A 27,735-nucleotide genomic window follows, 5' to 3' on the forward strand; every position below is an offset into this window, starting at 1 on the left:
GTTAGCTCATTTTTGACTTCTAGTGACCACCGGGATAATTAATACCACCATGGGGCAATCAAATGTTATTCATACTCAGTCTCTTAAGCATGCAATTTAAAACAAAGCCAAACAAAACCCTAAAAACTACAGCAGCATCCATTGCATAAACTCAGTTTCCTGCAGATTTCAAAACCAATTTAAACAGGTCAAAGATTCTTTTATATATAATTCAAGAATGTGGCACATTTCACTGACAGACGGACTCTAGGGATAAACATTGGACTAAATCAAACTTCACTGCTTAATGAAGCAAACTACTTTTCCAGGATTATTCTTTGTTTTCTATTTTTTTCCCCCCTCTGAAATCCGAGTGCTTCAGGCAAATCAAAAGAACAAATGATTTAATGGCATTAGCAACATTGCTACACTCATGATAATGAGGGTAGCACATACTGAACTTAGCGTGAAGATTCTTAGTTACTTTTGTTGACGTTTATTAAAAGTTGCAATCCTTGTGCCGTTCTTTGGTTCGCGTTGAAACGCTCGTGGTGCTTATGGAAAGAAGTTTTTAAAAGTTCCTAGATCCAGGGGTGGGCTGCTAGGGGTTCACAGGGGTTCAGGAGAACTTCTAGCTAAGATTCTGTGCAGTTCGGAGAATCCTCAAATCCCACTCCTGGCTGGCCACGCCCACCTCACCCCGCTCCTCCCAGAAGTTTCCACGTGGCCCGTTTTGGATCCAGGTAAGTGCAGGGCACACACAGATGCTCGAGGAGGGCCAAAAACGGCCCTACTGGATGTTCAGGAAGGCAGAGGGCATTTTCACCCTCTCGGAGGCTTAAGGAAAGCCTCCAGAGCCTGGGGAGGGCAAAAATGTCCCCCTCCCACTGTGGTTCTGTATGCCACACCCACTATGGTCATGCCCACCCAGCAACCAGGCAGTGAACCCCTTACTAAATTTTTTGAAGCCCTCCCCTGCCTAGATCCTCAAGTAATATGGAAACCAGAGCTACGCAGCTATCTGATTTGAAAGAGAAAATGCCATTTGGAATAGGAATCAGTGCTTTGTAGTTCCAGCCAATAATTACTTAAAATAGCTTTTCTTGGACTGTCCTCCATAGTTATATGTGATTCTGGAAAAAAAATACACAATTCGTTTTAAAAATTCCTGGTAACTCTTACATCTTCCAAATCACATTTCATCCTTCAAAGCAGGAATCATTGCCTAGGACTGGTTAATAGTCCGTAGATTTGGAAATTAAGATTTAAAACGATCATATCTGTTGCAGTTAGCACAAGATACATCAGTTTGGGGTTCTCTCCCCTTTCCCCTCTCTCCGGTAGTCCTATGTGAACTAAAAGCACCCATAAAACCAAGTCATTAAAACAATAAAATGCAGGTGTTGGGTTTTGTTTTTGTTTTTGCTATGCACCTTTTCAAACAGAACATTTTAATTAAAATGAAAATTAATAGGTAGAGATTTGATTATGAAACAGTTGTCTTGGAAAAGCACAAGTGAACAAGCATGCCTTAAACTACCAGCTTAAACTTTGAGAAGATATGGGCCATACTATATGCCATTCCTAGCAGAAAATTCTAGAATCAAAGTGTAGATTTCTGCACACTGTGACCTGGACCCACAATTGTACACAAAAAAGGCCTCCACAGCTTACCAAGCTCTTAGACTATGTGGGATATGAAGAGGGTATTTTTAAAAGGACTTTGGTCTCCAAACCAAATGTTATTTAACATTCTAATCTGCCCTCACAGCAGCAAGGAACAGGTAAAGGTTCCACTCACACATATGTGCTAGTCGTTCCTGACTCTATGGGGCGGTGGTCATCTTCTTTTCAAAGCCAAAGAGCCAGCGCTGTCCGAAGACATCTCCATGGTCATATGGCCGGCATGACTCAATGCCAAAGGTGCACGGTACGCTGTTACCTTCCCATCAATGGTGCTCCCTATTTTTCTGCTTGCATTTTTTACCTGCTTTCGAACTGCTAGGTTGGCAGAAGCTGGGACAAGTAACGGGAGCTCACCCCGTTACGCGGCACTAGGGATTCGAACCACTGAACTGCCGACCTTTCAATCGACAAGCTCAGCGTCTTAGCCACTGAGCCACCACATCCCTCATAGGCAGCAAACAGATTTAATCAAGAAATAAAACCATTTATAAATTGCTGCCCAGATCTTTAACTGGGCATGGTAGATCAAAAGAAGACAGTTCAGTGCTTTTACTTTGTTATATGATAGGCAGATGACAATGCAAAATTTAACTTTCTATTAATTTTGTTGGTTCTTCCTCAAAATGCCTAATTAGGTCCAGTTTACCTCAGTTTTCAGAGAGTTATTTGTCCTAATGGACAGAGATAAGGGTCTGTAGTCTCTGGGCCAGTGGTTGGTATCCAGTTGATTTTATCCGGCTCGTGCGAACTGGTAGCGGCAGCTGCGGGAGGCTCCGCCCACCCACCTGGACGTCATCACATCCCATTTTTGATGATCTGTGCATGCGCGGAAGGCCCTCGCTCACATTTGGATTACTGCAATGCTCTCTACATGGGGCTGCCCTTGAGGTGCACCCGGAGGCTGCAGTTAGTCCAGAATCTGGACAGCTAACATCAAAACATCATTAAAAAGGACAGCAAAGAATGTTCTTTCTGCGCCAACTCAGTAAGCTCAAACTGCCCAAGGAGCTGCTGATCCAATTCTACAGAGGAATTATTGAGTCTGTCATTTGCACCTCTATAACTGTCTGGTTCGGTTCTGCAACCCAACAAGAAAAACACAGACTTCAGAGGATAATTAGAACTGCAGAAAAAATAATTGCTACCAACCTGCCTTCCATTGAGGACCTGTATACTGCACGAATCAAGAAGAGGGCCGTGAAAATATTTACAGACCCCTTGCATCCTGGACATAAACTGTTTCAACTCCTACCCTCAAAGCAGCTATAGAGCACTGCACACCAGAACAACTAGACACAAGAACAGTTTTTCCCGAAGGCCATCACTCTGCTAAACAAATAATTCCATCAACACTGTCAAACTATTTACTGAATCTGCACTACTATTAATCTCGGGACTGGCATAATAGTTTGATTTTAAATTGGGGTTTTATTAATATTCTTAAATATTTAAACTTGTTGCTGGCAATCCTTATGATTTATATTGATATATTGACCATCAATTGTGTTGTAAATGTTGTACCTTGATGAACGTATCTTTTCTTTTATGTACACTGAGAGCATAGGCACCAAGACAAATTCCTTGTGTGTCCAATCACACTTGGCCAATAAAATTCTATTCTATTCTATTCTATTCTAGTCTCTGGACCATTGGTTGGTATCCAGTTGATTCTATCCGGCACGTGCGAACTGGTAGCGGCAGCTGCGGGAGGCTCCGCCCACCCACCTGGACATCATCACATCCCATTTTTGATGATCTGCGCATGCGCAGAAGGCCCTCGCTCGCATTTGCGAACCGGTAGCAAAGGTAAGTGAATACTGCCCCTGCTCTGGACCTTCCCAACCTTCTGTTGGGTTGAAAAAAAAATGACAAAGATGAAAACTCTCATCCAAATGCTGGAATTTGCTCAGTGGTGAAATCTAAATTTCTTTCCTACCGGTTCTGTGGGCGTGGCTTGCTGGGGGGGGTCATGTGACTGGATGGGCGTGGCTATGTGACTGGGGGATCAAAAGACAGAATCATTTACAATGTCCTGCTGGAGCAGGGTTGGACTAGATGACCTCCAGGTCCTTTCCAGCCCTGGATTATCCTCTGAAGCTGCGTCTAGTGCCAGGTTTGTAGTCCTTCCTTCCTCTCCTTTTTTCCTCCCTCCCTCCCTCCCTCCTTCCTCCCTTCCTTCCTTCCTTTGTTTCTTTCTTTCTTCTCTCTCTCTCTCTCTCTCAAACAACCCCTCCATTTTTTTGCCTAGCAAGCTTCAGCTTTTTTACCTTTTAAAAAATGCTTTTAAAAGGTTTTTTTTTAAAAAAAGCCTCCGACAATCAGGCACCTCAACTGGGATCGTCAGAGCCTTGTTTTAACCCTTTAAAAGCATTTTTCTTACAACCTCTTCGGTCGCAGAGGTTGTTAAAAAATGCTTTTAAAAGTTAAAAAAAAAGGCTCTGACAATCGCGTGGCTCAGCTGGGCATGGGGGGGGGGCTGGGATTTTTGCTACTGGTTCTCCGAACCACCCACTGCCATTGCTACCGGATCAGCCAATCCGGTCCAAACCGGGGGCATTTCACCCCTGAATTTGCTCCTGGAGATGCAACGCTTAAAAATAAATTCAAGCAAATTCATGGCTGTAGCTTTACAGCAGATGACTCCACAAACCGCACACAGTCTAACTTTGTTTTATCTGCCGTATATTTTTTTTAAAAAAAAAATAAACCACAGGCGACTTTAATTGTCCAAATTGCGAAAAGGTGTTTTGCAATCTCTTCATGTGCAAGACAGGTAAGGGGTGTGTGTGTGTTTGTGTGTGTGTGTGTGTGTGTGTGCGCAGTCTGTTAAAGCTGTGCCGTTTTCCTATGAAACACTTTTCTTTTGAAAACCTCGCTGTAAGTCTGTACAAGTTTATTAGGGAACCGGCAGGGGATAATTCCCTATTAGGAAAGCAGAACAAGAAGGAAAAGAAAAAAAAAGAAATAGCATAGTAAATCGGCCTTCAGGTGCTGAATTTAAATGCTGATTTGCAGAACGGGGAAGTCCAATATTTTCTTTTCCATTTCTCTTCTTATCAACAAATGTCGTTTTAAAGCTTGTGATGAGGGAATAATTGCTGGGCACTTTGGAAATGGATCAAGACATTAAATAAGATGACAGAGGTAGAATAGAATAGAATAGAATAGAATAGAATTTTATTGGCCAAGTGTGATTGGACACACAAGGAATTTGTCTTGGTGCATATGCTCTCAGTGTACATAAAAGAAAAGATATGTTCATCAAGGTACGACATTTACAACACAATTGATGATCAATATATCAATATAAATCATAAGGATTGCCAGCAACAAGTTATAGTCATACAGTCATAAGTGGAAAGAGATTGGTGATGGGAACTATGAAACGATTAATAGTAGTGCAGATTCAGTAAATAGTCTGACAGTGTTGAGGGAATTATTTGTTTAGCAGAGTGATGGCCTTCGGGAAAAAACTGTTCTTGTGTCTAGTTGTTCTGGTAGTCGCTCAACTTACAATCATTTGTTTAGTGACCATTCAATGTTACAACGGCAGAAGGACGTGCGCATGAGCGCACCGCTCACCTTTGCGAACTGGTAGGGAAAGTAAGCAAATACCACCCCTGCTTATGACTGTTTTTCATACTTACGACCCTTTGCAGCATCCCCAAGGTCACATGATCAAAATTTTGATGCATGGTAACTGGTTCATATTAGTGACATTTGGGGTGTCCCTGGGTTCTATGGTCATTTTATGCGACTTCCTGACTGTGGGGACGGCAGTTTCACTTAGCATCCCTGTTACTAGCTTAACAACTGGGAGTGATCCACTTAACAACTCTGGCAAGAAAGGTCTTAAAATGGGGCAAAACCCGCTCTACTGTCATGCTTAGCAACGGAAATTTTAGGATCTGTGGTGGTCCTAAGTCAAGTATACCTGTACACTTGTTCTGCTTTCTACGTTGGCTGAAGGACAAATGAGATGGTCCTTTGTGGTGCCATATCTTCCTTGGTCAATGCAAATGCTAAATTCTACACCATTGGTGTTTTTTTTTTAAAAAAAAATAATACATGGGAAGGTTTTGGATTCCAGATCTTTTAAAGCAAGTTGATGCAGGGCTCAGTTCTTCAGCCAGTTGTTTCGTTAGTTTTACTCATCTGGCAACCCTGCATTTTTTTTTTAAATTTTATTTTTGATTTATCTGCATCCGGTCTTTATTATCTTTGCAAATAACTCAAGGTGGCAAACATTTCCAACACAACTTCCTCATTTTATTTTTCCCACAGCAACAACCCTGTGAGGTGGATTGGTACAGTGAGAGAGAGAGAGAAAGTGTGTGTGTGTGTGTGTGTGTGTGTGTGTGTGTGTGTGTGTGTGTGTGTGTGTCTGGTCCAAAGTCATCAGCTGCTTTCATGCCTAAGGCGGGCCTAGAACTTACAGTCTCCTGGTGATTGGCCCAAAGTCACCCAGTTGCTTTCCTGTCTAAGGCAGGATTAGAATTCATTATCTCCTGGTGATTGGCCCAAAGTCACCCAGTTACTTTCCTGTCTAAGGCGGGTCTAGAACTTACCATGTTCTGGTGATTGGCCCAAAGTCACCCAGTTACTTTCCTGTCTAAGGCGGGACTAGGACTTACCATGTTCTGGTGATTGGCCCAAAGTCACTCAACTGGCTTTCACCTGTAAGGTGGGAGTAGAACTCCTACTCCCGTTTTCTAGCCTGGTGCCTTTGCTACAAGACCAAACTGGCTCTATTTAACTGTTCAATTTTTTGATTGTCAAACACTCACCATGAATCAGTTAGAAAATTCTTCAAAAACTAGACCCCTAAAAAAGAGGAAAAGAGTAAGACATATCCCTTCCCCCTCTTCTGTTCCAGATAGTTACACACAACAAAAGATACAACTCACCAAAAGCACACACAACTCTTAGTTTGGGAAAATATCTGCCTGACATCCTTCTCTAATAACATCTTCTCTCTCTCTCTCTCTCTTTTGGTAATTGATAGTCAATGCTAGTTTTGACCCGCTCCCTTCTTTGTCTTAATAGAAGCTGTCACCAGAGCAGAAGCTCAAGTCTTCAATCTGGATTAGGAAAGAAAGACAGGCAGGATATTTCGCATTCCCCCGCCCCAATGAAAATGCTTCTTCCTTTACAAGGACTAACTATGGTCCTTGCTGCATGGTAAACAATTGTGGTACAGGCCAGGAGGATTTCCAAAACTAGATGAGTATGGTCAATCTGCGTGATGACTTTTTGGAGTCATTAAATAATGGTGGGAATTCATAGTAGAATTCCGTAAACCACTACTTCTTTATAATTACATTTTAGATCGAAATCTTAGTCAGTAGCTTCAACATGGATCTCATGGGGAAAAATATTCCCAAATCCTTTACCCGATACCGGTTTTGCCAATTACCTCTTTTGTTTTAAGAGGCATATTTTCTCATAGAGTCATTAGCATTTTCACACAGTCTCTCAAATGTCTCTCTCTTTAAAAAAAAAAAAAGATTTATTTGAAATGTCAAGGCTGAGGTCAACATACACACACACAGTACAATTGCTTTGTGTTACTCTCAGTTAAGTAAATTCTTGAGTATAGATTACATCCCCTCCAGCTTCAGCTCTATGGTCATTAGTGTGATTTATTCTGAAGAAATTAGATACTGGATATTTCAATATTGGCATAAAAATCTAATTCTCCAGTTGCTATAGAGCTAATATATTTCCCACTAACTCGTAGTCATGGCAACTACAAAAGGACAATCTCCCCCTCTTTAAAAAAAATGTTCAAGTATGTATTTCGTGTTGTTGTCACCAAAATTATTACCAAAAGGGGTGGGGAAGAAATCAATTCTGATTATTTATGATATCATTATTTTGCTAAGGCCTTTGTAGGCTTCGCTTTAGCATTTTCAAAAGCATCTTTTGAAAACAGGATGGCTTGGTTAGGCTTGTTTCACTGAGGCGGGCCAGATTTTCTCTGTAGGAGGAGGAAGAGAAGGGAAAACAACATCAATATTTTAGATGGACAGAAAATGTGAGTAAACCCATTATCCCTCAATAAATGGGATTGGTTAATTATACAAAGGACGTACCATATTAATATCTTTTTTTTTTTTATTTAGTAAATGAAAATGTCAGTGTAATTGCTTCCTTCATTAACATGAAGAGTTGTTGTGAAATCAGCAAGAATTGTTTTTGCACAAAATTGGAAAGCAGAGAAAATACCTCTGGAAGGGGAAGTTATCAAAAAAAAATAATTTAGACTGCAGAAATGAATAGATTAACTTTCATGATTAAAGAAAGAGAGGACTATTTTCAAATATGGGATCAATTTTACCATTGGTTAGAAAAAAGATATAGATAAGCAAACTGATAGTTATGTAAGAAAATGGTACAATTAGAATATTGTACTTGTGAAAAAATTGTAATGGATTAAATTGAAATGAAGACAGAAGAAACAACAAAAAGATGAAGCCACAAAAACACCACCAAGATGTCACATGGAAGGAATGACTGATGTATTAAATATTTGTTTGTTTATAAAATAAAAAAAATATATTAAAAAAAAGAGTTGTTGTGAAATATATCTCAGGCACTGGAATATTTAGCTCATGATGTCCTTCCCTCACAACTTCGTGGACTTCAACTCCCAGGATTCCAGTCACACTAATGGCATTACTAATTCCCCACCATGGCTGACTGGGGAATCCTGGGAGTTGAAGTCCACAAGTCTTAAAGTTGCCAAGATTGGACATGCCTGATTTTGTAGGAAAACAAGAGATTTAGACTACAGGTAGTCCTTGACCTACAACCGTTCATTTAGTGACCGATTGAAATTACGATGACAGTAAAAAAAATTGACTTATGACTAGTTCTCACACACTCTTACAACCATTTTAGTCTCCCCAAAAGTCACATGGTCAATTTTTGGGCACTTGGCAACCGGTAATGTTTTTACAATGATTGCAACATCCTAGGATCGCAAGGTCAACCATTTGTGACCTTCCCAGATGGCTTCTGACAAACCAAGTCAATGGGGGAAACCAGCAGTGGTGGGATCCAGCCAGTTCGCACCGGTTCAGGAGAACCGTTGTTAACTTTCTGAGCAGTTTGGCAAACTGGTTGTTGGAAGAAATCATTAGGGCAGAGAACCGGTTGTTAAATTACTTGAATCCCACCACTGGAAACTAGGTTGTTTCACAACCACTTGGTTCAACTTAACTGCAATGGTTTGTTTAATAATTATGTCATATTGTAAAATGGGGCACAGTTTGCTGAACAAGTGCCTTGCTTAGCAACGGAGATGTTGGGCTAAATTGTGGTCATAAGTCAAGGACTACCTGCGGTTGTTTATACCCAGAAGTTGCCGTCTGAATGGACTTCACATTCAAATGTGTGCTGCTTGAAATTGTATGGGAAACAGCTGTGGGAAAGCGACAATATAAAACAGAAATGCCATGAAGTATATTTATGACCCAACGTAGCCCTCGGCATCTGATGACATTCTGGTTCCTGCACAGGTTCAGAAAACATACATCAGATAAATTTGTAAAGAAAGATGTAGGATTAATATATTTCTCCATCTTCTCAAATAATTTCCCCAGTGCTTGTCTTCAGAGGTGACATTTAGACTGAATCATCTTGCTATGTCAGATAGCAACGGTAAACCAGGAGAAGAGGGCGTTTACCCAGGAGATTTGAAGGACGTGGAGTCAAGAATCTGACCCACACAATATACAAGAAAACTGCAAATGCTACTTCCAAATCCTAACCCAGGCAAGAAGACTTATCAAATCCTTCCTTTCTCTGAAAACCTGATCTCCAAACACATAAATGAGAGTCGTATAAAACCTGAGAATACGTGATTGCCCTTGAATGGGAAATACTGTTTCATGAAGGCTGACCTAGTTTCAAAAACCATCTACAGGAGAAAAGTTCAGATTGCTGTGGAGGAGAGACAGAAGAAGAGCAAGAATGAAGAAAAAGTTGGTGTAACAGGGAATGGAACTTCCTATCAAGTGTTGTATGAGGTTTTGTTTCATCTTCTAACCTATCAGTCTCCACTGGAATCAAAAGAGACATGGTTGGACACCCTGTCCTAGAAGATAAGATCTCGAGAAGATACAACAATGTGGTTGGACACTCTGCTCTAGAAGATACAATCTCCAGAAGATACAACAATGTGGTTGGATATTCAATGCTAGAAGACACAGTCTCCACAAGATGCAACAATGTGCTTGGACACTCTGTCAACTCTCATTCAGAAGATACAACAATGTGTATCATGGACACTCTGCCCTAGAAGACACAATCTCCAGAAGATGGAACAATGTGGTTGGATAATTGACCTTAGAAGACCCAATCTCCAGAAGGTACAAAATATGCTTGGACACCCTGTCAACTCTGCCACTCAGAAGATACAACAATGTGGTTGGACACTCTGTCCTAGATGATATAATCTCCAGAAGATACAGCAATGTGGTTGGATATTCGGTGCTAGAAGACACAGTTTCCAGAAGGTACAACAATGTGCTTGGACACTCTGTCAACTCTCATTCAGAAGATACAACAATGTGTATCATGAACATTCTGCCCTAGAAGACACAATCTCCAGAAGATGCAACAATGTCAGGTTTAAATCCCTAGAAGATAAAAAGCCAGAATTAAAGATTCCCAATTCTATCTAACAGTTACTGAAACACACACACACACACACACACACACAGATAACCTCAATATTCAACACTGTGAAGATATTTTGGCTTAAACCTAGTGGCAGAAATGCTTATTAAGACAGAGCTCCCCATCCCTGTTATGTATTATGAAAGGAGATTGACAAGAGGCAATCACACCAGGAAAGCAAATAATAGGAAGAAAAAAATCAAATCGCACAGGAGAAACGCCTGTCATTTGGAGCCCTGACAAAAAAAAAACAACCCAAAAAAACCCCTAGTCCAATAATTAAAGGAGAATTGTGTGCTCTGGTACTCCAGGCCTCATTCCGCTTTAGGTGGACAAATAAATTGGAAGACTAAGATATGGACATAAAGTGGGTAACAAAAGTTTGTGTAAGATGCTGTCGGCTTAGATCAGTGTGAAAGAGGGAGAAAGTGCATTAATGGAACCTGTCAGTGCTGGTAACGTAGACCACAGTTTCTCAACTTTAAGCTGCATGGACTTCAGCTCCCAGAATCCCCCAGCCTCCATCTTTGTTTTAGTAGGAAACTGGAGATAAAGCAATTATTTCAGCAATTTGCAGCTTCTAATTTTCTGCCATTCATCCTACCAGCAAACACTCATAAGCAAGAAATCTAACTACCTATGATGTCTCTCTCCTTTTTCCTCTCTTTCTCTTCCCCCCCTCTCTCTCATCTCTTTCTTCCTCTCTTCCTATCTCTCTCCTATCCATTTCCGTCTCCATGTCTGTTTTGCTCTCTGTATCTCTTTCTATTGCTCTCTATTATTTGTCTATCATCTATTCCATTCTATCTATCTGTCTGTCTGTCTGTCTGTCTCTGTCTGTCTGTCTGTCTGTCTATCTATCTATCTATCTATCTATCTATCTATCTATCTATCTATCATCCATCCATCCATCCATCCATCCATCCATCATCCATCCATCCTCCCACCCACCCACCCACCCATTATCTACCTATCAGTCATCTCATCAAACTGGGTAGAAGTAGTACATTTAAGTACCATGTTCCTCCATCATGTGATGTTTGTACCACAATAGCACACACCGAATAAACAACCCGTTTGACCTCAAAGGGGTTAAATGACTCACGGCTCTGATTTCCCTTCTTGGGCAAACAAAACAAAACAAAACAAAAGGTTAGGAATTTTTTTCCCCCCTTCCTTCCAGATGACGGCATTTCAAACAAGATAAATACTGGCAGTGATCCTTGATTCGATGTGCTGATATGGTTCATCAAGGCAGCTGCCAATTAGCCCTGGCTATGTCAGGAAATATCATCTGTTTATTAGCGAGGGTTTATTAGTGAGGAAATTGCAGGCACAAATCAGGTACTCGTGTAAGATTCGGCCATGCGATGTTCTCCCCGCCCCAGTCTCGACTAGCAGAGCACTCAAGCATATCGGTTGGCCAGACGCTGCTTGAAAACCCGATTCATAAAAATGCACGATTCACCCTGGACATTCACAGTTACTATTGGAAGTGGCCGTCTGTAGCGATCAGCGAGGTTTTAAAGCATACAGGTGGTCCTCATTGAGCAGCCACAATTGAGACTATCGCTAAACAACGTGGTCACTAAGTAGAAAATCACAGAACCAGTGATGGATTTACGACCTCACTCCCCTTTCAGTCATTAAGCAAGTCACTTAGAAAATCATAAAACCAATGATGGATTTAGAACCTCACTCCCCATCCAATCATCCAGACTAAGCGAGGAATCACCAAAGAGATAACCTCAACATTCTGACTCAAGGCTCCAAAAGCCAGGCTCGAATTAGCCTATTTTAGACCCAGCTTTCAGAAGAAGGCCTATTGCTGGGAAAAGTAGAAGGAAAGAGAAGAAGGAGAAGGACCCAGAATCAAGGTGGATGTATTCAGTTACATAGATAATGGTGGCAACCATTGGAAGATGTAAAGAACCAGATTGAGCACAGATTGTTATGGGGGAAAAAAAACAATCTACGTAAATCCTAAGAGTTGACAACCACTTAATGGCACATAATCAATCAATCAATCAATCAATCAATCAGTAGGTCAATCAGTCAGTCAATCAGTCAGTCAACCAGCCAGCCAACCAACCAAGCAACCAACCAACCAACCGAATAACCAAATAACCAAACTACCAAACAACCAAACAATCAACCAACTGATCCATCAGTGTCCCTTATGGGGGAATTGCAAGATCATCTTCCTACTGCTATGGAACACACCCCCCCCCAAAAAAAATCCATCCTTAGTTATGTACAAACTCCATCCAAAGTCTCCATCGTGTTGCCACCTGCCTAGAAACAACGGGAGACTCCGTGTTTACTTCTTGTAGCTACACACATGGTGATAACAGCCACAACACAGATTGCCCGCAAGTAGCTTTCCTGAGAACAAATCACATTTTTTTTCTGAAAAAAGGAAGTTTCAGCTCGTTTTATTTTCCCCGCTCTGACCTGATCACTAGAACTTATTATAGCATTTTATTGATCAGCCCTGTTGTGTTTACCCTTATAGAGAACGAGTTCAATAACACTCAATATTACATTTTTATGACGCTCAAGTGCTGGGTTCACCGGCGAATATTTTGTTCTCTGTCTCCCTTTGGAGATTGCAGCCCCAGAGCCCCTAACCCTGATAATTTTCTCATTATCCAAATGAGGTGGATGGCCCACCTTCCTAGTCTAGAGTTCGTTCAATCAGACCCCTACAGTCAATCATTTGGATGTCATGTTTATTTTCCATGCAAAATGAAGAGCAGTAACTGAAGCCGCGCCAATCGTTCCTGTGGAAAAAAGTGAGAAATATTTGATTCCAAATCCCTCCAAATTAATATAAATAGGTAGCCCTTGACTTACAAGAGTGGTGGGTTTCTGCTGGTTCAGGTGAATCGGTAGTGGCGACAGAGGGAGGCTTGGCCCACCTACCTGGATGTCATAACAGGTGACAGAAGTTTCTGTGCGTGCACACAAGTGCTGTGCACAAGCAAAGCAAGCTCACGCACACATACGCTCACCAGAAGTAGGTTTCAGCAGGTTCTGACCAGTTCTGGAGAACCGGTAGCGGAAATTTTGAATAGTTTGAGTAATCGGGCCTCTGTGGCTCAGACTGGTAAGCCAGTCTGTTATTAACAGCAGCTGCTTGCAATTACTGCAGGTTCTAGTCCCACCAGGCCCAAGGTTGATTCAGTCTTCCATCCTTTATAAGGTAGGTAAAATAAGGACCCAGATTGTTGGGGGCAATTAAGTTGACTTTGTATATAAATATACAAATAGGATGAAGACTATTGCTAACATAGTGTAAGCCTCCCTGAGTCTTCGGAGAAGGGCAGGATATAAATGCAAATAAATAAATAAATAAATAAATAAATAAATAAATAAATAAATAAATAGTTCAGAGAACTGGTAATTACCACCTCTGGCTGGCCCCGCCCCCATCTATTCTCTGCCTCCCGAGTCCCAGCTGATTGGGAGGGAATGGAGATTTTACAGTATCCTTCCCCTGCCACGCCCACCAAGCAACGCCCACCAAGCAACGCCACGCCCACCAAGCCACACCCACAGAACCAGTAGTAAAAAAAATTGAAACCCATCACTGATGCTCACAGTTTCAAACCGGTAGCGAAAGTAAGTGGAAACCACTCCTGACTTACAACCATTCGTTTAGTGAAGGTTCAAAGTTACAACAGTCCCTTTAAGACACAAGCCTTAAAGTTGCCAAAGCTGGATACCCCTGATTCAGTGGGGAAACAAGGAATTTATAATACAAGGTAGTCCCTGAATGTTCAAAGTTACTATGGTATTAAAAAAATGGATTTATCACCACTTAGCTACAGGTAGCCCTTGACTTACAATCTTTCATTCAGTGAATGTTCGAAGTTACAGCAGTCACTTTAAGGCACAAGGTTTAAAGTTGCCAAGATTCACCACTTTTGATTCAAGGAGAAAACAAAGGACTTATAATACAGGTAGCCCTTGACTTACAATCATTCATTTAGTGACCATTCAAAGTTATAATGGCACTGAAAAAAAGAGGAACTTATGACCATTGTTCACACTTAAGATTGTTGCAGCATTCTCATGGGGATTAATCAACAATTAATTAGTGGGAAGGCTTGCCTTTAGAAGTTGTGTGTTGTGTCTCGCTCGCTTTCCCCGCAGCCAGGCCCCTCTTATCTCCTGCCGAACGCTGAGGAATGTCCTGGCATGCCTCCAGGCCCCAGCCCTGGCACCATGCCCAGACAGGCAGAGCAACTAGACCCCTCCCTCTCCCCCACAGCATGTGAGCCTGAGGAATGTGAATTACCAACAGCTGGAGCCTGGAGAGATCCTCGCTTCCGGAGAATTGATAGGCGGCATCAGCAAAAGGAAGGGAGGGGCAGGCCTGGATAAGTGCTGAGTCATGGAGCCACACCCCATGGCCTATATAAAGGATCTGCTTTCTGGCATTCTCTGAGACAGGCAAAGTCTACCTTGGATTGCTGAAGTCACTTCCTGGTCTCCTGCCTGCCTTGAGAACTCTGATAGGACTTTGGCAGAGCTGCAGAGGCACGCTTGATACGGACTTCCCCGACCCGGCCGCCAGCGGAGGAGTGGGACACGACATTGTGGGTGCTCCATCACTGGAAGTTTTTTTTTAGAAGAGATTGGACAACTATTTGTCTGAAGTGGTATAGGGCGGTGTCGGTGAACCCATGGTACGTATGCTGGAAGCGGCATGCAAAACCATCCCGCGAAGAATGCACGGCCTCGCAGGCTCCTCTTCCACGTTCCTGTGATCACACATATGCCAGTCAGCTGGCCATCACGCATGTGGGAGCGGCGAAACCCGGAAGAGTGGCGTTAAGGCACAAATGCGCAGGCTGGCACCCGACCTTCCGGGTTGACGTTGCGCACATGCACGATGGCCAGCTGTTTGTCGGGCACGCTTCCATCTGGGTGCCAACTCGCGCATGCACGATGGACTGCTGCTCTTCTGCGTATCGGTGCTCCCGCACATGTGATGGCCAGCGGGGCCGCACATACCTCGCGGGATGGTTTCACGTGCCACTTCTGGCACCCAGGCCGGCACGTGGGAATGTCAAAGGTTCGCCATCACGGGTATAGGTCTTCTGTCTGAGCAGGGGTTGGACTAGAAGACCTCCAAATCCCCTTCCAACTCTTGTCCTTCTGTTACAGAGAGAGGATATGGCTTTCCTGCTGAATTTGGCTTCAGATTTAGGAAGGAGTATTACGATACAGAGTTTGTGTCAAAACTCATTCCTTCCCATCAAAGGAAGGAATTTCTTCTACCAATCGTGAATCAATATTCACAAAACTTCAAGCTTTTCTATTACTACAGAGAGTGGATCTGATTTCTCCCTTCCCTTTCATAGTTTCTTTTATTGTCCAGTCTTTCTTCTGAATCCCAATTGATCTGGAAGATTATTATTATTATTATTTTTCAAATTAATCTTGGCATTCATGCCCATTTGGTTTACTTTAACTCTTCCCCATCAATCGGTTCCTCTTTTGCAATGCAAACACATAAAGGCGCATTCGGTAGTCTTCATAATTTCAGCAAAATGCCAGCCTTCATTCATTCTTTCCGCACAGAAAATTTGCAAACGCTCAGCCTCAGCTCACGCAGACCGCAGAAATGTACATCAAAGAACAATTCAGTTCCTTGTGCAAAAAGCATATCAATATTGCCTTTTGGCTGCCTTGATCAATATGCATTTAGATGCTGGTAAAACACTACGCAAAAGTTGTTTGCTGCATAGATGTTCAAATCAGATCAAAATGGATTTTTGGTAGGAATGGGAGCCGATGAAATTGTCAGATACAGAATGCTCTGCTTAGCTCGGTATTATGCATGCAGACTGGCAGCTATTTTCCACTCAAGGATTTGAGATGTTTCTCTGTTCCCCTCATTATGGAAATGCAAGGATTCAGCATGAGATAGAGGCAGTCCTTGGACTCACTTAATAACATGGTTGTTCAGTGAATTTTGCTTCCTTGTTGACTTTGCTAGTCAGAAGGTCGCAAAAAGGGATTAGGTGACCCCCCCCCTCCAGGACACTGCAACTGTCATAAATATGAGTCAGTTGCCAAGCAACCTAGAACTAAGGAGAAATTTCCCGGCAGTGAGAACAATTAACCAGTGGAACAACTTGCCTCTAGAAGATGTGGATGCTCCATCACTGGAGGTTTTTAAGAAGAGATTGGATAACCATTTGTCTGAAGTGGTGTAGCAAGGGCGAAATCCAGCAAGTTCGGACAGGTTCTGGAGAACCGGCAGCGGAAATTTTCAGCAGTTCGGAGAACTGGCAAATGCCTCCTCTGGCTGGCCCCAGAGTGAGGAGGGTATGGAGATTTTGCAATATCCTTCCCCCAGGAGTGAGGGATGGAATGGGGATTTTGCAGTATCCTTCCCCTGCCATGCCCACCAACCCAAACCACACCCACCAAGCCACGCCCACAAAACCGGTAGTAAAAAAAATTGAATTTCACTACTGGAGATTTCCTACCTAAGCAGGGGGTTGGACTAGAAGTTCTCCAAGGTCCCTTCCAACTCTGTCTGTTCGGTTCTGTTCTGTTCTGTTCTGTTCCATTCCATTCCATTCCATTCCATTCTATTCTATTCCATTCCATTCCATTCCATTCCATTCCATTCCATTCCATTCCATTCTATTCTATTCTATTCTATTCTATTCTATTCTATTCTATTCTATTCCATTCCATTCCATTCTATTCTATTCTATTCTATTCTATTCTTACGACCATAGTTGAGACCCAAATTTCTGTTACTAAGTGAGACAGCTGTTAAGTGAGTTTTGCCACATTTTAAGGACCTTTCTCACCACAGTTCTTAAGCGACTCACTGCTGTTGTTAAGTTAGCCATACAGTTATTAAGTGAATCTGGTTGACTTGGCTTTGGTGTAGTAGGGTTTCCTGCTTGAGCAGGGGGTTGGACTAGATGACCCAAAAGGTCCCTTCCAACTCTCTTATTCTGTTCTGCTTGTCAGAAGGATGCAAAAGGGGATCTTGTGACCCTGGGACATTGCAACAGTCATAAATATGAGTCAGTTGCCAAGTGTCTGAATTTTGGTCACGTAACCAGGGGGATGCAGCAACGGTCATAGGTGTGAAAAATGGTCATAAGTGAAGAATGGATACTGAAAGTCATTAATTTGGCTGAGATGGCTAAAATCTCAGCGTTTTTAAAAGACAATACGCAGGAAAGATATTTAATTGAATGGAAAAAATGGATTGATTATCTACAAAATAGATATCAGATTAAGAAATATCAGACTGCCTTTGAATAATTAGGAAGTATTATTTTATGTAATGGGGAGGGGGTTGGGAGACGAAAAGCTTTGGATGTGGTTATTTGGATTGGAAGGGAAAATTTTATTCTATGTTTGGTTTATGTATAACAATACCTTGTGATTGACCCGGGAAGCCGGGGGGTGGGGGGAGGGAGGGGGGAAGGGTTTTTTTGTTTGTTTGTTTGTTTTTGTTTTGTGGGAGGGAGGGGGGAAAAGGGGGAAAATGTTTTTGTTTTTTAAAACTCTTTCAATAAAAAAAAATGGTCATAAGTCCCTTTTTTCAGTGCCGTTGTAACTTTGAATGGTCACTAAATGAACTGTTATAAGTCATGGACTACTGAATTTCACATCTGAAGTATATGTTTACTACTAACTTACAAGCAACAGATGTGCAACAGATGTCTTATTTTAAATATAATTTCACTTTCATAAAAACTGCAAGACATTATGCATGTATAAATTGGGTGTAACATACCCAGGAAAAAAAAAAAGAGCTCCCTAATGAATTGAATTCACCAAGAAAGAAACTGGGAGGAGGAAAAATTTATAGGTGCTCCTGCTCTAGCTGCCAAAAGAAACCTCTTTGATTATATTTAAGGATGAACACAGAAAACAAAGGCAGTTTGCAAAGAAGAAGAAGACGAAGACAAAAAACTATCAGCAAATCCACTAAATTTAAGGTCAGAGTATGTTTTACTTCTTACCTTGCCTACAAGTTTTGGAAACGGGGGTCTCTGATTTTCGGGAATTAAGATTGGAGGAGCAACAATCGATCTTCTTTGTCGTACGCTCCCAAGGCCACCTTCTGCTTTAAAGCGCTCCTAAGAAGGAATAGGACAATGAGTTAAATTAGACCATGGCTTGCAAGGACACTACATTGTTACTCTTGAGAACAAGCACCTATCGGTTCCAAGTAACACCCCCAACGAAATAACTCTCTGAGGCTTGCGTTTCCTCAGAGTTCCATTTTATGAGAGATGACATATCGGCACATCTGGGAAAACCCGAATCTGAAAGCTTCCAGGTTTTCTCCACCCAAAGGAAAGTTCAAGTCCCTGCCCAGCACCCACAAATCCATCCCATGGTCCAATCCAGTGGCCAAACATAAAATTTGTTACTATCAGTTCTGTGGGCGTGGCTTGTTGGTGGTGGGTAATGTGACTGGGTGGGCGTGGGCCAACTTTTTTTTTTAACTTTTAAAAGCATTTTTTTCTACAACCTCTTCGGCTGATTTTGCCTGATCCGCTATTCCTACGTTTCCCCAGTATTCTTGTAAAAATTATGTTCACATGCAAATTCCGTACCGTGTTTTGTTTTGGCTTAGTCAGAGAATGATTCATGCAAGTGTTTTAGTCTTTATCACAATATTATGTGGTGATATATGAATTTGTTTAACTGGTAATATTACAGGGCCAAATCCGGGTGTAACCTTACTTTGAATTGGTAGATTTCCCTCCCCCGCTTGGTCTTTTTGAATAACTTGCTGGTAGGATGGTAGGAGTTGAAAAAAATAGGGTTTTTTTTGTGTGCGATGTTGTCTTAGCTCTAATTATCACTATTAATTGGGAAGGGCTAGTTCTATAATTTAAACTAGAGATCCCATTTGGGAATCAGGTCTTTTGACTGCGCTAATTAATAGGGTCTTTTTGTGTTGCCATCTGAAGAGGTACTATTGCCACTTAAAATTTTCAGTGCTTCAGTTTTAAGCCTGCACACATCCCGGAATATATTTATTTATTGTCAAATTCAAAGCCCACCAATTTGCAGAAACCTTCACTGCAGCTTACAGCATTTCAAAACGACACAAAATATAAAACAACAGAACAGTGCGATTATGATCCCGTTTTATCACTTTCAGATTCAGAATAATTTGTAAAAGTACTGATAGAGGAGAATATTTGCAGCTCAGGGTTTTGGTCCCCTCTGAGTTGGTGGTTCTCTTGAAGACGTTTCATGACCCAACTAGAGAACATCATCAGTGCTAGAAGGAAATGAGGTTTGTGGGGAGGGGGAGGAGCAGGAACAGTAGGTAGACAGTGGCATCCTTGGTGTACATGGAGCTTGGTTGTTTTCTTACAGTTGTTTCATTATCCAGTTATGATGTTACCTAGTTTGGTATTGAAATGTCGGCAAGAAAACAACCAAGCTCTGACTTTCACAGCCATACATTGCAACTGGGAAAACCATCGCCTTGACTAGACGCACTTCTGTTGGCAAGGTGATGTCTGCTTTTTAGTAAGCTATCTAGATTTGCCATAGCTTTCCTCCCCAGGAGCAAGCGTCTTTTAATTTCTTGGCTGCAGTCCCCATCTGGGGTGATCTTGGAGCCCAGAAAAATAAACTCTGTCGCTACCTCCATTTCTTCCCCATCTATCTGCCAGGAATTGAGAGGGCCTATTTATTTATCTATTTATCATCTATTTATATCTATCTATCTATCTATCTATCTATCTATCTATCTATCTATCTATCTATCTATCTATCATCTGAAGGGACGCGGTGGCTCAGGGGCTAAGACAGCTGAGCTTGTCGATCGAAAGGTCGGCTGTTCGGCAGTTCGAATCCCTAGTGCTGCTGTGTAACGGGGTGAGCTCCAGTTACTTGTCCCAGCTTCTGCCAACCTAGCAGTTTCGAAAGCACGTAAAAATACAAGTAGAAAAAACAGGGACCACCTTTGATGGGAAGATAACAGTGTTCCGTGTGCCTTTGGCGTTGAGTCATGCAGGCCACATGACCACGGAGACGTCTTTGGACAGCGTTGGCTCTTCGGCTTTGAAACGGAGATGAGCACCGCCCCCTAGAGTCGGGACTGACTAGCACGTAAGTGCGAGGGGAACCTTTACCTTTACCTTATCTATCTATCTATCTATCTATCTATCTATCTATCTATCTATCTATCTATCTACTATCCTTTTTAAAAATTATTAGCTGTCCCTCTTACCACAAGATAACTCTAGGTAGCTTACAATATTAAAACGTAAAAGTTCTCTGGTTTTTAGACATGTTAGACTTTTGATCCATACCCGGTTATACCTGAACACATTCTACAAGCTAATATACTGATTCAGTTTGGGCGAAAAAGGGGGAGGGAAAATCCTGACCATTATTGAGGGTTTGTCAACATCAGACATAGCCTCTACAATCTGCTTGTTTATTTCTTCACCTATCTGCTGGGAAAATCTCCCAGGGACCCTAATGCCTTTTACAATTTAAATGAATGGCCAGCCTGCCTACTACTAACAAGCACCATTATTCTTTCCAACAAAATCTTCATTACAAGTTGTCAAGGGAATGAGTGAAAGCCCGGACTGCCATCTATCACCATGAGAAGCAAACTCATCCTTGGTGAGAGGATCCATATGTATCCCATTATGGCTGACCAAGGGAGTAGTGGTTTATTTCTATTTGATGCCCAGTAATATATGAGTTCAGCTCGGTTTGATAGAGCAGAAATGAAGCAGTAACATTTTCCCATAGTCTAAATTAATAAAATTCACTTTCCAATTTGGCAGAATCCCCAATGGCAATGGCAAGGAAATAGCTCCAGTTTCCTGATGCCACAAAAACAGCTTGAAGCTGGAACCGGCTCAGGTTTTTTGGGGGGTGGGTTGAGTTTTAGAGGATTTAAGGGGAATTGAGAAGTAGTGAAAAATCTTTTTTTTTCCCCCAGATGTTTCATTTTATTAAAAAAATAAAAACCCCAAACTCCAAAAAGGGGGAAAAAATTACAAGATTAAAATTTCAAAATCCACTGTTAACAAATGATTATTATATTCAACTCATAGAATGTTTATCGTGGCTTTATCACCCCAATATTAATCCTGACTCATCCTTGAGAATAGGGAACGATGAGGAGTTACAGGAATGCAGGAAACGAAATGGGAAGGTTAGATATAACCCACCTCTAAGGGGCAGAAAAGGGGACACGGTGGCGCAGTGGCTAAGACGCTGAGCTTGTCGATCGAAAGGTCGGCAGTTCAGTGGTTCGAATCCCCTAGCGCCATGTAATGGGGTGAGCTCCTGTTACTTGTCCCAGCTTCTGCCAACCTAGCAGTTCGAAAGCACGTAAAAAATGCAAGTAGAAAAATAGGGACCACCTTTGGTGGGAAGGTCACAGTGTTCCATGTGCCTTTGGCATTGAGTCATGCTGGCCACATGACCACAGAGACGTCTTCGGACAGCGCTGGCCCTTCGGCTTTGAAATGGAGATGAGCACTGCCCCCTAGAGTCAGGAACGACTAGCACATATGTGTGAGGGGAACCTTTACCTTTACCTTATCTATCTATCTATCTATCTATCTATCTATCTATCTATCTATCTATCTATCTATCTATCTATCTATCTATCTATCTACTATCCTTTTTAAAAATTATTAGCCGTCCCTCTTACCACAAGATAACTCTAGGTAGCTTACAATATTAAAACGTAAAAGTTCTCTGGTTTTTAGACATGTTAGACTTTTGATCCATACCCGGTTATACCTGAACACATTCTACAAGCTAATATACTGATTCAGTTTGGGGGGAAAAGGTGAGGGAAAATCCTGACCATTATTGAGGGTTTGTCAACATCAGACATAGCCTCTACAATCTGCTTGTTTATTTCTTCACCTATCTGCTGGGAAAATCTCCCAGGGACCCTAATGCCTTTTACAATTTAAATGAATGGCCAGCCTGCCTACTACTAACAAGCACCATTATTCTTTCCAACAAAATCTTCATTACAAGTTGTCAAGGGAATGAGTGAAAGCCCGGACTGCCATCTATCACCATGAGAACCAAACTCATCCTTGGTGAGAGGATCCATATGTATCCCATTATGGCTGACCAAGGGAGCAGTGGTTTATTTCTATTTGATGCCCAGTAATATATGAGTTCAGCTCGGTTTGATAGAGCAGAAATGAAGCAGTAACATTTTCCCATAGTCTAAATTAATAAAATTCACTTTCCAATTTGGCAGAATCCCCAATGGCAATGGCAAGGAAATAGCTCCAGTTTCCTGATGCCACAAAAACAGCCTGAAGCTGGAACCGGCTCAGGTTTTTTGGGGGGTGGGTTGAGTTTTAGAGAATTTAAGGGGAATTGAGAAGTAGTGAAAAATCTTTTTTTTTCCCCCAGATGTTTCATTTTATTAAAAAAATAAAAACCCCAAACTCCAAAAAGAGGGGGGAAAAAATTACAAGATTAAAATTTCAAAATCCACTGTTAACAAATGATTATTATATTCAACTCATAGAATGTTTATCGTGGCTTTATCACCCCAATATTAATCCTGACTCATCCTTGAGAATAGGGAACGATGAGGAGTTACAGGAATGCAGGAAACGAAATGGGAAGGTTAGATATAACCCACCTCTAAGGGGCAGAAAAGGGGACGCGGTGGCGCAGTGGCTAAGACGCTGAGCTTGTCGATCGAAAGGTCGGCAGTTCAGTGGTTTGAATCCCCTAGCGCCATGTAATGGGGTGAGCTCCTGTTACTTGTCCCAGCTTCTGCCAATCTAGCAGTTCGAAAGCACATAAAAAATGCAAGTAGAAAAATAGGGACCACCTTTGGTGGGAAGGTCACAGCGTTCCATGCGCCTTTGGCATTGAGTCATGCTGGCCACATGACCACAGAGACGTCTTCGGACAGCGCTGGCCCTTCGGCTTTGAAACGGAGATGAGCACTGCCCCCTAGAGTCAGGAATGACTAGCACATATGTGTGAGGGGAACTTTTACCTTTACCTTAAGGGGCAGAAACACTTCTTTTCATTTGCACACCAAAAAAATGAAACTTCCTATTCATCTGAAAATTTTTCCTTTCTTTCTTGTTAAAAAAATAATAATAATGATACAATGATACTTTGGGGGAAGTGTGAGGTCTGTACAAGGTTATGGACCTCTTGTTTAGACAAGGATCAATAAAGAGATGGGGAAGACGAGTTGGATCAAGGCATCTTTAGCGATTTGTTATGTCCGATCGTGGCAGTTACATTGCCAGATTAATGGGGAAATTGATCTTGTCTGGAATGCAATAAGTTCTTGCCTTCAAAGAGATGCTCGGGGATATAATTAATATCTGTCCAGGATAAAAAAGAAAAGCCTTCCTTAAATTAAGTGCAGCTCCTAGCCTGAATTTATCCATCATGTTCTTGCTCCATAGCAGGGGCTTCCCAACCGGGGGTGATATTCCAGGGGATGCGAAAACTTGGGTTTAGAAGTTTCAAAATAATAGTATAATTATATCAGGGGTGGGTTTCACATAATTTTACCACCGGTTCGCCTCGCACCAAAAATGTGAGTGCACGCACGGCTTGCATGCAAACCACATTTGCGCTTTGCTCCTGCGCGTGGCTTGCAAGCATGTGCGCGACTTAAAAACATTGCTAAATAGGATGGGATAGCGCCAGGGCCACTACCGGTTCACCTAAACCGGTCTGAACCTGCTGAATACCACCACTGAATTATATGCACATATATATATATATATATATATATATATATATATATATATATATATATATATATATATATATATATATATATATATATATATATATGCTTATATAGAATAGAATTTTATTGGCCAAGTGTGATTGGACACACAAGGAATTTGTCTTGGTGCATATGCTCTCAGTGTACATAAAAGAAAAGATACGTTCATCAAGGTATCAAGAGCAACTGACAATTTGCTCCCAGAAGCACGAAGCTGAAGCCTGAAGATGACGAATGAGACTTCGTCGAAACGTCGCCAAGACACTTCCAATTCTACGCGGGAGAAAACCCGAATAACCAAAGACCTACATACAAACACCCACGAAAACCTCAGAAAACATATATATATATACTTCTAGGACGCTTCCGATATATTCCCGCAACCCTTAAATATATATATTTATATTATATATATTTAAGGGTTGCGGGAATATATCGGAAGCGTCCTAGAAGTGTGGGGTATAGAAAAGGTTGAGAACCCCTGAGCTAGACCTAGATTCCTGTTCTGTTGACATCTTCCCAGATCTAAACCTGCTTCAGTAGAATTGACCGGGTGCTACTACTTCTTGTCATCTCTCAAGCAAACCTTGGCACAGGTACTCCTGGACTTACAGCAGTTCGTTTAGTGACTGCTCGAAGTCCCAACAGCACTGGAAAAAAGGGACCATTTTTCACACTTACGACCGTTGTCGCAGCCCCATGGTCACGTGATCCAGTTTCAGACATTTGGTCACCGACTCGTATTTATGACGGTTGCAGTGTCCCGGGGTTACGTGATCCCCTTCTGTGACCAAAGTCCAAGGGGGAAGCCAGATTCACTTAACAACTATGTTCCTAAGTCAACAACTTCAGTGCTTCGCTTAACAGCTGTGGCCAGAAAAATCATAAACTGGGCCAACGTTGGCTTAACAAACTATGCTACTTAGCAATGGAAACATTGGGGTCAATTGTGGTCATACGTCGAGGACCACGTGTACCAAACTGACAAGCAAGCCCATGTCGTTATCCTGGACTGCATGTTGATAGTTTTTTTTTTTTTAAAAAAATAATTTTTATTAAACAGATTTTTTTAAAAAAAAAAAACATAAAAGAAATTATACTTTATTCTTTTCAACAGTTTTGCGTCGGTGATCAATACTGATACATTTTCTCTCTCTTATCCTAATGTATATTTTATACATATATTTCTAATATATCATATATGTTTTAACATAACATAACAACAGAGTTGGAAGGGACCTTGGAGGCCTTCTAGTCCAACCCCCTGCCCAGGCAGGAAACCCTACACCATCTCAGTCAGATGGTTATCCAACATTTTCTTAAAAATTTCCAGTGTTGGAGCATTCACAACTTCTGCAGGCAAGTTGTTCCACTTATTAATTGTTCTAACTGTCAGAAAATTTCTCCTTAGTTCTAAGTTGCTTCTTTCTTTGATCAGTTTCCACCCATTGCTTCTTGTTCTACCCTCAGGTGCTTTGGAGAACAGCCCGACTCCCTCTTCTTTGTGGCAACCCCTGAGATATTGGAACACTGCTATCATGTCTCCCCTAGTCCTTCTTTTTATTAAACTAGACATACCCAGTTCCTGCAACCGTTTTAGCCTCCAGTCCCCTAATCATCTTTGTTGCTCTTCTCTGCACTCTTTCTAGAGTCTCAAAATCTTTTTTACATTGTGGCGACCAAAACTGGATGCAATATTCCAAGTGTGGCCTTACCAAGGCATGATAAAGTGGTACTAACACTTCACGTGATCTTGATTCTATCCCTCTGTTTATGCAGCCCAGAACTGTGTTGGCTTTTTTTGCAGCTGCTGCACACTGCTGGCTCATATCTAGATGGTTATCCACTAGGACTCCAAGATCCCTCTCACAGGTACTACTATTGAGCAAGGTACCACATATACAGTACCGGTGCATTTTGTTTTTTTGGCCTAAATGTAGAACCTTACTTTTTTCACTGTTGAATTTCATTTTGTTAGATAGCGCCCAATGTTCAAGTCTGTCAAGATCTTTCTGTAACTTGAGCCTATCTTCTGGAGTGTTGGCTATTCCTGCCAGCTTGGTGTCATCTACAAATTTGATGAGTTCCCCATCTATCCCCTCGTCCAAGTCATTGATGAAGATGTTGAAGAGTACTGGGCCTAAAACAGAGCCTTGGGGTACTCCACTGCATACTTCCCTCCATGTGGATGTAGTTCCGTTGAGGACTACACGTTGATTGCGGTTGGTCAGCCAGTTACGAATCCATCTGGTGGTGGTGCTGTCTAACCCACATTTATCTACTATATTATAGTGATATATATAGTGATATATATCACTATAATATATTATATTATTCTAATTTATTTTATTTACATATATACTTAGAGATACACATGTACCCAATTTCCTTTCCACAATTTCTCTTTCTTCCTACTTGCTCTTCTATTTCTACTCCTAATTTATCCATTATTTAATCTTTCCTTGTCCTTTTATTTCCCCCCCCCTTTTCTGGACTGCATGTTGATAGTTAATGCTTTCCAAATATTTGTCAAATCCTTGTTTGTTTTATTCAAACGATCTCATATTTATGAACTATTCGTTTTGAAAACTCCGCCGGTACACCAAGCTCAAGAGGGCTTTACTTCCGTGCAAGAGAACAGCTGCTTAAATAAATCAGAGATCAATTACTCCTTTTTTTTTTTAATAAAGGGCTGTTTGCATACAAACACCTGCCTGGGAACAAGTCCCTCCTTTTCCCAGCTCCGCTTTTTCTGCTAACTCTCAGTAGAAACAGCAGTTTTCATCAGAGCAAAGTAAACCGAATACGGTTTCTTTATTATTGTTTTTTTAAAAAAACAAAACCAAAAGAAAAATCCAAAACGCAAAGATAATTATAATGCAAATCCGTTCAAAAACTATATCAAAAATGTGCTTTAAAGGTGAAACGAAAAACCCGCAACAGGAAAAAGGAAAAGAAAGCATATACCCTTGTAGCTATTTTACAGTGGACAATATAGTTGGATATGGTGAAGACGTCCAGCTTCGACCAAACTTATCGACTCATCATTTAGCAATACAATTCCTGAAAGTAATTAACTCTAAAACCTAGAACATTTCCCCATTTGAATCAGAGCATATGACTATCATATAGCATGGCAGATGCAAAATAATTGTGACCTACATTTAAATAGATGTATTTATCATTCTCTGAGAGTGTTCTTGTTACTTGATTGTTCTCCTCCTCCTCCTCCCCCTCCCCCTCCCCCTCCCAGTGTGTCTCCTCCTCTTTTCTCCTTCTCCATTATCCCTCCTCCTCCTCCTCTTTACAAATCCCACTCCCTTCTAGCACTGATGATGTTACATAGTTGGGTAACAAAATGTCTGCAAGAAAACAACCAAGCTCAGAGAGTATCCAGGACCCAACAAACCTTTAATCTGGACTTGGTTTAATCAATCCTCCCCACTCCTCCTCCTCACTCCTTCTCCACTACCATGCCTTCTTTTTCTTCTTTTTCCTCCTCCTCCTTTTTTTACCACTGCTTCTTCTTCCCTTTCTTTCTCCTTCTGCACTATCACTCCTTCCTCCTCCTCCTCCTCCTCCTCCTCCTCCTCCTCCTCCTC

At 41.6% G+C, this 27,735-nt stretch overlaps 1 protein-coding gene across 1 annotated transcript in view; it reads right to left on the reverse strand.

The window, feature by feature from the left end:
- Positions 1–27,735, reverse strand: part of CDH13 (cadherin 13) — a 567,998-nt gene that overhangs the window by 284,269 nt on the left and 255,994 nt on the right. The window contains exon 4 of the mRNA XM_058155303.1: positions 18,363–18,479. Coding sequence (XP_058011286.1) covers positions 18,363–18,479 — 117 coding nt within the window. The remainder of the gene's footprint in view (positions 1–18,362; positions 18,480–27,735) is intronic.

This window comes from Ahaetulla prasina, chromosome 12 (genome assembly GCF_028640845.1).
Source record: "Ahaetulla prasina isolate Xishuangbanna chromosome 12, ASM2864084v1, whole genome shotgun sequence".
In the NCBI taxonomy this organism is placed as follows: domain Eukaryota; kingdom Metazoa; phylum Chordata; class Lepidosauria; order Squamata; family Colubridae; genus Ahaetulla; species Ahaetulla prasina.